General features: G+C 41.7%; 2 protein-coding genes across 2 annotated transcripts; both read right to left on the reverse strand.

Moving 5' to 3' along the window:
- Positions 1-2,782: 2,782 nt before the first annotated feature.
- Positions 2,783-8,804, reverse strand: kat14 (lysine acetyltransferase 14; the record flags this gene model as incomplete). Its single annotated transcript, XM_081383659.1, has 10 exons — positions 2,783-3,398; positions 3,588-3,778; positions 3,865-4,040; positions 4,874-5,007; positions 5,091-5,671; positions 6,474-6,893; positions 7,637-7,818; positions 7,909-8,030; positions 8,255-8,376; positions 8,546-8,804. The coding sequence occupies 10 exons, from the start codon at positions 8,802-8,804 to the stop codon at positions 3,225-3,227; spliced, it is 2,361 nt and encodes a 786-aa protein (XP_081239785.1). The 3' UTR covers positions 2,783-3,224.
- Positions 8,805-11,664: 2,860 nt separating this feature from the next.
- Positions 11,665-12,513, reverse strand: pet117 (PET117 cytochrome c oxidase chaperone; the record flags this gene model as incomplete). Its single annotated transcript, XM_081383660.1, has 2 exons — positions 12,288-12,513; positions 11,665-11,817 (listed from the first exon to the last, which is right to left on the reverse strand). The coding sequence occupies exons 1-2, from the start codon at positions 12,381-12,383 to the stop codon at positions 11,665-11,667; spliced, it is 249 nt and encodes an 82-aa protein (XP_081239786.1). The 5' UTR covers positions 12,384-12,513.
- Between the last annotated feature and the right edge of the window lie 2,249 nt (positions 12,514-14,762).

Below are 14,762 nucleotides of genomic sequence, written 5' to 3' on the forward strand. Positions count from 1 at the left end.
GAAACGCCTCCTGCTATGGGCTCAGCACAACCTGCGCTCGCTGAGAGCAGTACATGTGCCCGGGCTGCTGAATGTGGGCCCGGACAGACTGTCCAGGAACAACGTTCCTACGGGCGAATGGTCTCTACACCCACAAACAGTCCGGCTGTTGTGGGAGAGATTCGGCAAAGCGGAGGTGGACCTATTCGCGTCCCGCGAAAATGCTCACTGCCCCGCACTCTTTTCAAAGACTGACAGCGCGCTGTCCCAAAAGTGGCCGCGCTGCCTGCTATACGCTTTTCCCCCCATCTTCCTCCTGCCTCAGGTGTTGGAACGGGTCAGGAAAACGAAATGCCCAGTGCTGCTTGTAGCACCGTTCTGGAAGAACCAGGCATGGTTCCCAGTTCTGATGCAGTTAGCAGACATCGCTCCATGGCCAGTGCCGTTGAGGAGAGATCTCCTCTCGCAGGCCAGGGGCTCGATCTGGCACCCACACCTGGAACTATGGTCCCTTCATGTGTGGGCGCTCAACGGATACCCGTTGGTCTCGCAGAGGGAGTCATGAATACCATCACGGAGGCTAGAGCGCCGTCGACCAGGCGACTCTATGCTTCAAAGTGGTCGGTTTTCTCCGGCTGGTGTACAGCTCGGAGCCTTTCACCCCTCGAATGTGAGGTAACGGAGGTTCTCTCCTTCCTACAAGAGCTGTTGGATAAGGGCAGATCCCCTTCCACGCTCAAAGTGTATGTGGCGGCTATTTCAGCGTTCTCCGGTTCAACGCTGGGTCAGTCACTGGGAAGGAATGATTTAGTCATCCGCTTCCTCAGGGGAGCTAGGAGACTGAATCCACCCAGACCTCCTTCAGTCCCTATGTGGGACCTTTCTACGGTCCTGGCGGCCATGAAAGGTGCCCCTTTTGAGCCTATCCAGTCTATTAGCCTCAAACATTTGTCTTTCAAAACAGTGTTTTTGATGGCTCTCGCTTCAGTGAAGCGCATAGGCGATCTGCACGCGCTCTCTGTGAGCCCGGCGTGCTTGGAGTTTGGTCCTAATGACTCTAAAGTCATACTCAAACCTAAGCACGGCTATGTGCCGAAAGCCCTCAACACGCCTTTTCGGGCTCAGGTTATTTCCCTGGCTGCCCTGCCGGCATCGAGTGAGGAAGGGGACTCGAGTTTTCTTTGCCCTGTTAGGGTTTTAAGAGCTTATATGTCCCGCTCTGCTGTCTTCAGACAGACAGAGCAGCTCTTTGTCTCGTTCAGTGGACGTTCCAAAGGAATGGCTGTTTCGAAACAAAGTCTATCCAGATGGATAGTTGACGCCATAGCGCTGGCTTATACTGCCAAGGGCATTCCATGCCCGTAGGGAGTTAGAGCGCACTCTACGAGAAGCGTTGCTTCTTCGTGGGCTTGGTCCAGCGGGATTTCCCTACAGGATATATGTACGGCGGCAGGCTGGGCCTCTCCGTCTACATTTATCAGGTTTTATAACCTAGAGGTTCCCGCCTTACAGGCTAAGCTTTTGTCGGTGTAATCTGTTCAGCCGTCTAGTCAGACCACTGAAACCCATGCGCAATGCGCTACCGACTATCTTGGGCAGAACTGTGTAAGACCCACATTTCCCACATTAGTTCAGGTTCCCTACCCTGTCTATGTGATGTTATACTTGCGTCTGTGGACATGTCTATTCTACGACGCTACAGTATAGGGAATTAAGGCTCCCACCCTTATTCCCTGACTCTGTGTGAGTCAATCTGGTGATTATGCACTGTGTGCCTGAAATAGCTTCCGGTGATCAGTGTTTTTATCCCAGCACGCACGGCGTTTTGCAAGGGGTTCCCGTAGCGTTTTGATAAAACGCAGTACGAGAGAACTCTCGTAAGAGAACGTACTCGGTTACTAACGTAACCTCGGTTCTCTCTAGAAGAGGGAACGAGTACTGCGTTCTCTGCCGTGCGTACGGTTCACTCTGGTTCGCTTCGGCGATCAAAATCAAGTGAATCAGCCTTCTCGAGCTCCTTTTATAGAGGTAAGCCACGCCCGTTTCGGCGGGAAGTGGCGAGGAGGGCGCGAAGCGCCCTCATTGGCCTGACGTCATCTCAGGCCTCGCTCGATAGGCTTAAGCAGTTGCCGCAGAGCAGCCAATGAGCGAGCAAGCCGTCTCGCCATAGCTGACTGCTGCTGCCGCAACGCGTTTTACATATATGAAAATTAAAGGATAATTTTTTGCTTCAGTGTTTCGTGAAAAGAGACTTTTCCCGTAGCGTTTTGATAAAACGCAGTACTCGTTCCCTCTTCTAGAGAGAACCGAGGTTACGTTAGTAACCGAGTACGATTTTGCCCACAAAAGCTCGGAGAACAACGCTGAATTAAAATCTTTGAAATTTATTTAAATTACACATATAACTAGTGAGTTTCATTTCCTTTCTTTACCCGTTCAAGAAAATGCTGCAACTTGGGCAACCCTAGTCAGGATTTTGTCTGTTTCATTGTGTGTATGCCGTACCGTTAATTACACGTTTTTTTTTGTCTTGTCTCTCTTTTTATGTTTTTTTAGAGACTGTACAGGTCCTGATTCTCCCATTCTTTCCGCTGATGAAGCAAGATGATAATTGTGTTCTGTTGTCTAATTTTCGCTCTTTGCAAACTACACCGCGCGATACACTGTAGAATTAAAACACTTAGCTTACTAGAACACTTAGCCTACTTTTTTCATAGAAAAAAATCTATTATGAGTAGTCTTCATCTTATGTGAGCGAACACCATTCAGATGACTATTACTATCACAAAAATGCAATTCATTTAAAAATGTGTAGAACTTTTAATATTAGCACCAGATTACTGAATGCAGCTTTAATAAGAAAAATAAAAAACAACACAATATTGAACATTTCAATATTTAATCAACAGGTGGCAACATTTTTATAATTGTGTGTGCATACAAAAACATGAGTGTTAAAATAAACACCAATTTTTTTTACCTACAAAAAAGACGCATGATGTAAAGGAGGAAGAGAGTTATCATCACGGTGTGTATACAGAGAAATAAAATATCCTTTTCTTTGTTTTAAACATCGAACCACATATAAAATGAAATAGCATGTCAAACGAAGTCTCAAACGGGAAGTAACGCAACAAATATGACTGTGAAAACACCAACAAATATGACTGTGAAAACACCAACAAACACTCCCTGACTTCCATTTTAGACTGTTTCCAGTTTGTGTTGTGCATCATGTGACGTCCTCAGCGGCGCAAGCGCAGGAAGAATGCGTGTCTGCACTCTTTGCTGTCCACCGGGTAATATTTATCATAGAAGTCTAGGATGTACTCCTCTGTCTTGAAGCCGAACTTCTGGTAGAGCAGCATGGCAGGGTTGCTCGCCGATACGTGAAGGGTCACATCCTTTCCCATACATGTCTATAGAGACGAGACAGGAAAGAGATCCCTGTATGAACTAGGGCTGTAATGTAAGTGCGATTTAAAATGCGCTAAAAATCATGAGCTGCTCACGTGTGAACATTGCCGTGCTTCACTCTGAAACACGCAGCGCATTTATTTAATTAATTAAATGACATCCTAAACCATATCACGATTTCAGTTTCTCACCTGAATGAGATGGTAAATCATGAACGTGGCGATACCAGCTCGCCTCCATTCCGGATGCACCAGCAGGAAGGAGATGTAGGCCTCGTTGTACTTCACATCTGGCACCATGAAACCAAAACCGATCACAATTTTCTTGTAAAGCACCACTACGCTGAAGTCTGGGTACTGGAGGCATTCTGATAGGTCGATACCTGATGGGCAAAAGACCCCATTTTTATTCCTTCAGGAACTATTTTTATCCAAAAATCTGTATTTGACAGGATGAAATGATGATTACCAGGCCAAAAGATTTCTTGGCACATGGAGTTGACAGAAGGGATGTGATTGGGCCGTACGTAGCAGTAGTCTATAGGTGCGTCAGGTTCAGCTACCCAAGTCGGGTCCTTCTTGTGATGGTACGCACGGATCTCTGAGAGTAAACGCATCTTCAGCGGCCGACTCTCGTAGTCTCTCCTACACATAAACACACACAAAGCTACTGAGCAGGAATCATATGTTAATGTCCTCAAGGCTCATACCTGTGACTCAGTTTTGCAGCTTAGTTTCCATAAATTATTTGGGTGGACTGAACATCAAATAGGGGTGTATTTGTAAAAACCATGGTCATTAGGAATATACTAAATTTTCCTACCATTCATAAGTTTGGGGTCAGTAAAAATTGTTTTTCGAAAGAAATTAATCCTTACATGCAACAAATTGATCAAAAGTGACAGTAAAGACATTTAAAATTATACTAATTTGCACTATTTCAACTAAATGTGGTTCTTTTGAACCTTCTATTTATCAAAAATATGAATATGAAGCAGAACAACAACACTGATAATAATAAATAATATGTTTCTTGAGCAGCAAATCAGCATATTGGAATGATTTCTGAAGGATCATGTGACACTAAAGACTGGAGTAATGATGATACAAATTCAGCTTTACATCATAGAAATAAAATGGATCTTAAATTTTTAAATAGAAAACAGTCCTTTTAAAATGTAGTAATTTCACAATATTACTGTTTTACTGTATTTTTGGTCACATAAATGCAGCCTTGGTGAGAAGAAGAATGCAATGCAATAGGGAAAAAGAACAGAAATAAAATCTAAATAAATGGTAGACTATTTCACAAACCTCAAGTATAAACTATTTGCTAAATTTCAAGACGGACTTGCCACTTTTTGGACATATAGTCCTTTTATCTCATTCAAAAGAGCAAGAAAATATGAAAAATGAAACAGCCTATAATAATAAGAAATTAACATTGAGTAAATGCTCAGATGTGTCCATGAGTGTACCTGATGTATGGCTTGAGCACTCTGGATGTGTAAGGACTCTTGATGGTCTGATCCATGCAGGCATCAGAACCCATTAGCCTGTGCCAGAAGGACACTGTGGGCTGATAGAACCCTTTCCTAATGGACACTGTTGACTGAAAAAACAAAACACAAGACATCTAACTAGTTTCTCACTTGAAGTTAAATTACATACCATACAGGTTTTCTTATGGCTTACCTGAAAGCGATCGAGTATACGAAGGTCCTGGCTGGTGGTTCTGTATTTCTCCTCTCTGCTCGTCCTGTGGCTGGCCAAACCCCCTTGTGCCCCGTACACGCCCCCCACCAGGCTAAGTGTAGCACTCACGGCCTGATCCACATCCAGCAGGGGAAGCCCTCGCTCTCTTTTCGCCTGGCGCACGAGTAGCTTGCGATGTAGCCTTTTGGCCTGTGGCGTGACGGCCAGCGCTTGCGGACAGGCCTCTAGCTTGTGGAGCAGCACGCGCTCCTCGTAAAGGCTGATGAACGTGTAACGAGGGGCGGGCAAAGGCACGCAACCCTCACCCTTATCCTGGAGAACCTTCCTCCGCTCTATACCGCACCCCCGTCCCGTCGGCAACAAGCCTTCATCCTGGCCCTCGTCTTCCTCGCCATCTCTACCCCGCTCCTCATCTTCACTCTCCAGTTCTTGTTTGATCAGCTCGGCCGGACGTAGCTTTTTCCTGACCATGATGGTGCCAGTGGCCAAAGGCATGCTGGGAGGGGGTATATACTCCATCCCGGGGTCGATAACACCCTCAGCATCCAATTCTTCATCGTCTGATGGAAAGTCGTACAGTTATTAGAGATGAAGTGAATGAAGGTGCTGCAACTACGTCTGTTTTTTCTAAACATATGTTTAAAATATCAATATATGAGCTATAAAATAAGGAGTGGTTGGTAGGACATTACTAGGATGTTGCAAAGGTGTTCTGGTTGGGCACTAGGGCATTTCTAGGGTGCTCAAGGTGGTACTCTTGCTATGTGGTTGCAAGGATGTTATGAGTGATTCTTAGAATGTTACTATGTGGTAGTAGGTATCAAGGTAAAGACCCCTCAAGCTAAGTCTATGCCATCTTTTCGCCCATCTCAGCATCTATCAGGTGGAAACTGTAAAGCGTTTTTTCATGCGGCTGGCGGATTTTTCCAATTGTTTTCAATGGAAGCGCCGCGTTTTTAAAATGCTAGGAGCGTAAGGACTGCAACGCAACGCTTATCACTGTCACTTTTTACCCAGCCGTCCAATCACAGTGGAGGAGGGGCGGGACTAATACCACACTGACCAACCGTCACATTCTGCTTGTACAACGTCAACAGATGACAACAACAAGCATAATAACAAAACAAAATTATTTAAAACAAGAGCCAGAGCAAATACTTTACAACGTATCGACATTTTTATATAAAAAAACAACACAGAAACAAACTATCTGTGAAATGAGATAATAGTAACACTTCCGCTGATATTCCTTATCAACGGAACAAAACACTCTCAAGCGCGTTCAACTGTTGGACACGCGGCCTAAGTTTTGTTTAGAAAAGTAAGTAAGTGTTTGGTCAGTAAGCATGAGCATCAACTCACCGTGGAACAGAGCTTGAGGGGGCATGACATCCGGGATGAGATCGGCCTCTGACAGCAGGCTGGGCGTAGCAGAGTGTGAGGCGGGCGTTCCAGGGGCGGAGAAGTCGGGCGAGGGGGAGGGGGAGGGAGAGGTGAGCGGGGTCCTGTCCGATGAGCTGAGAGAGGAAAAGTCAATGACTTCACCCTTCTCCAGATACGGATCCGAGCGCCGCCCACGGTTGCCCAGTTTTACAGGTGTGGACGAGGCACTGCGGTCAAGGAACCCGGCCGCCTCCTTCTGTGCACGCCGGATCTCTTTTGCCTCCTGTGTTCGGGAACGCTTTTCTTTCAGTTGCATGGCGCTCTCCACTGGGTTCCGACTTCCACGCTTCCTCAAACCCTCCACAGTGATTATGGGGTCGAGAGACGGCTTCGACACAGCTGGAATAACAACATGCAGACCCCAAAATGTTACATTTACATTTAAAATTAAGGGAAATATCCTGCATCACTAGAGTTGTCAAAATTTTTATTTTATGTCTCTGATTGGCCATTGTGTCGACGTGCTCAACATATATGTCTCTGATTGGCCATTGTGTCGACGTGCTCAACATATATGGCTCTAATTGGCCATTGTGTTGACGTGCTCAATATATATGTCTCTGATTGGCCGTTGTGTCGACGTGCTCAACATATGTCTCTGATTGGCCATTGTGTTGACACGCTCAATATATATGTCTCTGATTGGCCATTGTGTCGACGTGCTCAACATATGTCTCTGATTGGCCATTGTGTCAACGTGCTCAATATATGTGACCCGATCTGGCGAAATGAGTCAGAAGTCGCAACATTCCATTTTAAGATATGGGCCGATTATGTGGAAAAACAATGAAATAATATAGTTGTTTTTTTTTTTTGCTAAATTTCAAAGAACAGACATTCAAAAATAATCTCCTAAAGTTTCGTAGTCCAGATAATTGAGTAAAGGTATTTAAATGACTATTAAAGTTTACAAAGTTTTACTAAATTCGCTGGAAATGAATATTGCTTTTCTCAACTCCTCTCGTCACCTCTGAGCATTTCCCGGGAATCCCCTCAAACGTCTCTGCTCTCCAAATATGGTTTTACACGTTGTATAGAACCAATCAAAAAGCTTAAAATCACGTTCACCAAACTACTACTACCTTTGGCCTTTATTGAGGCAGCAGAACTTTTCTCCCCCTCGGGCCGCAGAGTCGGAGGCCGGTTTTGGACTAGCTTCCACCAGCCGGGTTCTCCGAATTCCTGTGCACCGGAGCGGAAAAATGTTGGGCTGCCGACAGACAGACACCCTGCCACGGTGCTCCACCACGTGGACGTCTTCTTTCTGAGCATGAATAATCATAAAATATAAACGTACTCGCCTTTCAAAATCAGGTGATTTTAAAACTAAAACAGTTTTGATACTCAGTCTCACCTGGAACCAAGTAGGAACGTCCAGTGCCGACTAATAAATGCACAAATATCTTCCTTCCATCTGAAGTAACCTTGTCGTCCGGTGCCCTCTAATGACAGGTTATACATGGCCAACATAACCACCTATAAGCATAAAATCAAACAATTCAGAGACCTTTTTTTAACCAGAATGCAGAATCAAATCATCTCATAAGTCTTTATTTGAATATTATGAGATTTTCCATTTTTGTAATGCTATTTTAGGTATATAAACACAGATATCTTTTCAGGACAAATCCTTTTCAGATACTTTTGTCAAGCTAACTAAATATGTTTTATGTTTATTTCAATTGCTCCCGAGTGCGTACCTGCTGCCAGGTCAGCCTCATCCTCTCAAAACACTCCTTCCCATCTTCCGCACAATCCGAGCAGGTGAACTTGAAGAAGTTGTCTCCTTTCAGGTAGCTGGGCTGCTCTCCGCGTAGCTGAGCTGAACCAAACAAGGAAAAAAAAAAAATAACGGAAAAGACAGCTCTGAGACGAAGCACACTTTTTTCAGATCAGTCTTTATTGAGTGAACAAATGCAGCCCAAGTTGAACATCACATCTTAAATTGGTCACATATCAGACATGTCGTCCCTTGTTAATGGTCTTCTCACCGGCCGGGATCCATTTGTGGCACTTGTCGCAGTAGAACGACATGTCCTCGTTCCAGCTCCCCTCTCCGTCCTCACCGACGTCGCTGTTCAGAGAGTCTCCGCTCTGGTCATGAGACAGATCCACAGACGCCTGGTCCTCCGATTCCACAATGAGGAGAGTTTCTCCCTCCACCTCGCCTTCCTCCAGACCCTCAGAGGCTGACGTGCACATGGTCTCCTCGTCCTGTGCCGTGAGACCCCTCTGGTCCCCACTGTCCATTTTTCAACCTAACAGATAAGAGGAAGCGATTAGATACAGGGTTTGAAAATAAGGGCTGCCCAATGGACCGGGACCAGCATGAAAGACGCTCACGACAGCTGACGGAATTGTTTCGAATTTCCACTTAATTAAGTCTTGCCGATTTAAACATTCAAGACACGAAAGAGATTATTCTGCATTATGCATTATTTAGTTGATTTGTCTTTAATAATGTTTGAACTTCTTATTAGCAATGCAAGTAGTTTTCGCTGTGGTATAGGAATTACCTAGAAGGGATCTAAAATGTTGGTGTCATAACCTTATTTATTAGAATATAAGATTACAATGGGTCAAATACAACAAAAACAATAACATTTATTATGGTTACAGTTCATTTTAAGGTGACGTAGTTATAGTGTACTTACTCAAATAAGTACTAAGAAATATTAATTAACTACATGTACTTACCAGGCACGGCGCCAGGATTTCAGTTTTGGATGGGCCAGACCAATTGTGGGTGGGCCTTAAATTAAAAACCTTATCCAATCACTGTTTAACCTAATAAAAATTATTGACTAATATACTGTTATATTATCTGTGAGTATACATAATATAGATTTTAATAGCTTGATGCTCTTTGAATATTTTGTTGCATTGTAAAAAGCTTCGGTGCATAAGACGGAACTATTCGCGATCGCTCTCCATGGTTCTGACCAAAGAAGAGCGCTTTGGAATCTCCATTACGCATCATACCTGGCTTTGTCTCTTAGTGCGCTAAGAAGACTCTTAAGGTATAACTTAACTAAAGGTATACTACCACTAAAGGTATACCATTGCTAGGCGTCTTCAGGGCTATCATCCACTCGCGAGGCAGAGGCGCTGGCGCCCTCCGAGCAACGGCGCTGGTCGCCGAGAAAGATATGACATGGAGTGGGGTAAGACATGATTTTATGGAAGCTTATTTCCGCAACAAAATAATAATAACAAAAAAGATAATTGCGACTTTTTATCTCACAATTGCGAGTTTACATCTCGCAATTCTGACTTTATTTCTCAGAATTGCGATACAGTCAGAATTGCGTGAAATAAAGTCGCAATTACGTCTTATAAAGTCAGAATTCTGACTTTTTTTCTCGCAATTGCAACTTTATATCACGCAATTCTGACTTTATAATACGCAATTGGGAGATATAAAGTCAGAATTGCATGATGTAAAGTCGCAATTGCGTGTTATAAAGTCAGAATTGTGAGATATAAACTATTCTGAGGTAAAAAAAAAAAAAGTCCGTCTTTTTTTTCAACTGGACTTTATATCTCACAATTGTGAGTTTATATCTCACAATTCTGAGAAAAGATGTCAGAATTGCGAGATATAAACTCGCAATAAAGTGTTATAAAGTCAGAATTGCGTGATAAGTCAGAATTCTGACTTTATATCTCGCAATTCTGAGAAATAAAGTCAGAATTGCGTGATATAAACTCGCAATTGTGAGATAAAAAGTCGCAATTATCTTTTAAAATGTTTTATTCAGTGGCGGAAAACAAGCTTCCATATGATTTTGACCACTTCATTGAGTGTTTTTTTTGTAGAAAGACTCTTTTTAAAAGGTTTTCGTTTTTTTATAAATTGTATCTTAATTTTGATCAATGTTTTATCAACCAATTACCTGTATTTAATAAATGAGAAGGAAATATATAGCAGACAATGTAATAAGGCACCAACACGATCACTTGCATTGCACGTTAACTGGAGGGCGCCGAAACTCAGCTTGTGCCTCACAGATTTTAGAAATATAGGCTATCTATTATAGAAAGCTTGAAATGTCTACTTTTAAACGAAAATATTCAAAACCAAAAGAAATAGGCTACTCTCTGATTATGTAATCCATATCTCCATCCATCTCTGGCGTTCATGGCGAGTCCGCATCGTCAACTTCATCTTTGCAGCGACACAGAAAACACCAGTTTATTAATAAACAATTAAATGTCTCCTTGCTATTTTAGACACATTCATAATCATTACTTTTACCGGTTCTTTGTGGCAAGCTTTATGTGTGCGGTCGTGCGCTTGAGTGCGGCTATATTACGTAAACGCTCATATCCTGTTTAAGTAATTAAAATAATATACGATTTGTCCACGAATGGCTTTATATGAAAAACTACTAGTCGACTAGAAAAAAAAATTAGTCGGAGGCAGCCCATATTTCGCATATTTTCAAGCCAGGCAGCAGGCAATTCTGGGTTGAGCGAGCGACCCTGCGGAATGAGCGAGCGGTGCGGAATATTCAGAAATGCGCTCTGATTGAAACAAACCCGAACCACTGTCTGCTGAACTTGCGCAGAAACATCAAAATAGATAACAGCTTTTTAAAATTGTTTTTAAAACTAAACATTTAGACTATTTAAGCACAAATGATGAGCTTATTGCTATTTTTTTTATAATTCTTGACAAACTTAGAATATTAAGTTTTTTTCTTTTTGAAGAAAAGTTTTGGGTGGGCCTGTTAAAAAGTGGGTGGGCCTAGGCCCGTCAGGCCCACCCATAACGCCGTGCCTGGTACTTACTATAGAGTTGCGGTTAGGGTTGGTTATTTGTAATTATGCATAAGTAACTATAATTACTATAGTAAGTACATTTATTAACGTGTGACTACGCCTTAAAACAAAGTGCTACCATTATTATTTATTTATCAAAAGTTTTGTGTGTGTGTGTGTGTGTGTGTGTGTGTGTGTGTGTGTGTGTGTGTGTGTGTGTGACAATCATAGACTGTAAATTATGAAAATGAAACCGAGGTATTTCGTGAGAGAAACACGAGTAATAGTTGTGCGACTGTAAATTAATTATAAATAATAGTAGTAGTAATATGTTGTACCAGTCGGTTTATGAACTGTGTGTCCCCGGCGTGTCAGCCTCCTGTCGGTCTCGCGCGGCCACGAGCTCTCTTGTCAGTTGTATCTGTTCCTCGAGCACGCGCAGGTTCTCGCGCTTCCGCTCCACGCGCTCCAGGTCGCGCAGCACTCCGTCGTGCAGCCTCTGCGAACACGTGATCATTTCACATATAAACACTGCATGTTTTATACTAAGATGCGACATTTGAAGTAACCCCCTGATAATAATCACTGGTAAAACTACAGATAGCTCCTCATTACAATGGTAAGATATCTGTGTTAGGTTTCTACATAAATGTATTTGAAATGAAGTAGTAGCTTAAACACACGTATAAACTGAAACAACTGCCAGAGAATAAAACGATTCCCTCTGAACAGAACATGTCATCCAAGATACCCGAGTAACGTTAGTTGCCGTTACTATAGTAAAATGGTATGTTTTGCATTTGACAAAACAGTAAAAACCCGACTATCTTGCACATCTGTACTTGTTTTGATTGCACGCATACTGTACACCAAAGGTCAAACAGAATAGATACTTCAATAACAGCGCCTCATAAAGACATAGTGTTCATTTGGCTAGTAGGTCAAGAGTGTTTTTAACGTTAACGTTACCTCTCTGTCCCAGTTCTGCTTGAGATGAACGCCTGCAACGGTACTGAGAGTGAGCACTACCGATAATCCCAAAACAAGCTTAGAGACCGTAGACATAGTTATGAAGCATTACTGTGAATACAACTACAGTAGGATAATAGATGGCTAGAGCACTTTCATAACAGAATGGAGCTGAATCCTTTGTGGTGGTTTGGTTTCAATAGGATATGACTCTTTACTGCCGCCTACCGACCAGGAGCGGCAATACGCCCACTGCGCATGCGCAGTATTCACATAATCTCATATTTTTAACATATCGTGTTTGATTATTTGATCGGACTGCCAAATTGTTAGGATATTTTGCACAGTATTGAATTAAAAATATTTTTGATTTCCAATGTATACCAATCCAACATAACCAAATATTTTATGTAATTATTTTATCAAATAATGAATGAGATGTCATAATTAGTCACAAAGGAAATTGAAAATCAAGTGTTTAGCATTTTTGCGATATATCCCACATATTAAGTCTGTTGTATACTGCACATTTTGGCAAATGTATTTACATTTTTGCTGCATGCATTATGCTATTCCAAGCAAAACTGTTTATTCCAGTGATTGCATTTAACTGTTTATCTTTAGTACTACTTGCAATCTATAGTCCAACATGTTTTTATCAAAAGTCCTATGTCTGGTGAAAACTAAGACTGATGATCTGTCACCAAAAATCAATAAAAGGGCAGCGGGTTAAGGTCTTCGCTAATGTAGAAACGCAAGAGTTGTTTTGTGAAATAACATCTTTGGTTCCTCCACTCATTCTTCACTTCCTCTCTTTTTTTCTTGTCCAAAGTCTGAATCCACATGTTAAGAGTCATAATGTATTCTGCACATCATCCCGGGATTTTGTCTGACCATTCCAAACCGAGTTGAGAATCCCTTTTGAAACACTTTTCCCCTTTGAAATGTGGGAGAAAACAGAATGCAGATTTGTAATTCAAATGTGAATTCAAGGAAGTATAAATAAAACAAAATTAATTCAACTGCATATTCCCTAAATTAAAGTGCGTGTATGTATATATATATATATATATATATATATATATATATATATATATACAAAAATTTTTGTTAGATGTGATTAATTGATTTGACGGCACTAATGTATAATATATTTTATATAATTAATCATGGTAATTTATTATATGCTTTAATTTACCACTTTAAATGTCTTAAAACTGGACTTCAAAATATCAGTTTGTATTCAAAATCAATATTTAAATGTTATCTTACACTAAATTTTAAAATCAAAACCTTTTTCTGAAAACAATATTGATGTGAAATCTGGTTGACATTAACCGTATTGTTAATTAAACTCAGTTTATAGAAATATGTGTAATACTTTGAGAAAACAATTGTATTTTACTGGAAATAAATAGGGATAATTACTCGAAATTCATTGTAATCATTTATGATTTGTTGCGAAATAATTAAGTAAATTCCTCTCCGATTTTCACATGCCCGACCACAGCAGCGCTTATGTTTCCATCCACCGATTTTTATGCACATTTTGGGATATCGCATTAAAAAAAACGCTGTTTGGAAACGCAAAGATGTGCATAAATTCTAAAAATGCACATAAAAAACGTATGCACTCAATTGAGTCGGAAGACATGCACACAAAAGGAAACCGCAATGCCATAAAATAACCATACTTGGTTCCCCAAAGAATCATTTTCTTACTTTGAAGATCTTAACAAACCAATATAAAGAACCTTTGTGCATTTGAAATGTTCCATGGATGCCAAAGGTTCTTCGTGGAACCACAGATGCCAATAAAGAACCTTTATTTTTAAGAGTGTAATTGTTTTACTGCATGTGGAAAATATGTAGCCTATGCATCTGTGCGAGTCAAAGCCTGAGTCAGAAGGATGAACATGCACATCTGGTGCTCAGAGTTCCTCAGCTGTGGGGCTGCCGTAAAGGTTTGTTTGATGGAACACCCCTAGTCAGTGACAGCTAAAGCAAACATCCAGCTTTCCCAAACACCACTCCACCCCTTCACCTCCACGGGCTCAAACAGAGATTTTGGAAATAGGGAACCCCAAGCAAATATGTTGCCTTTTGAATTTTTAGATTTTTTGGCGTTGAACATAGGGGATTTTATCTCGGAAATGCTGTTGTTGTGTGTATTGGCACACAGAAACATGATTATAAGTGACCCCCTCTCTCCATCTTTCATCCTTTTTTCGGTCCGTCTCACACCGTTTTGATGTGCTGCCAACAACAACACCACCACCTTTAAAGTGAAGTAGACTTATCAGCAGGGTGCTACTCAGCAGCATCCTGTAAGAAATCAGCATGGAAATGGATGTCTTGGTATGAAGTAAACAGATTCCCTGGCTGTTTGTTGATCTGTAGACTATCCTTTTCTCTATCAGGTCTGGAAATGATGTGTGAACCGCCATGCCTCCAGATGAGCTACGATGTTTTACC

This window comes from Scardinius erythrophthalmus (genome assembly GCF_964197995.2).
Source record: "Scardinius erythrophthalmus genome assembly, chromosome: 14".
In the NCBI taxonomy this organism is placed as follows: Eukaryota; Metazoa; Chordata; class Actinopteri; order Cypriniformes; family Leuciscidae; genus Scardinius; species Scardinius erythrophthalmus.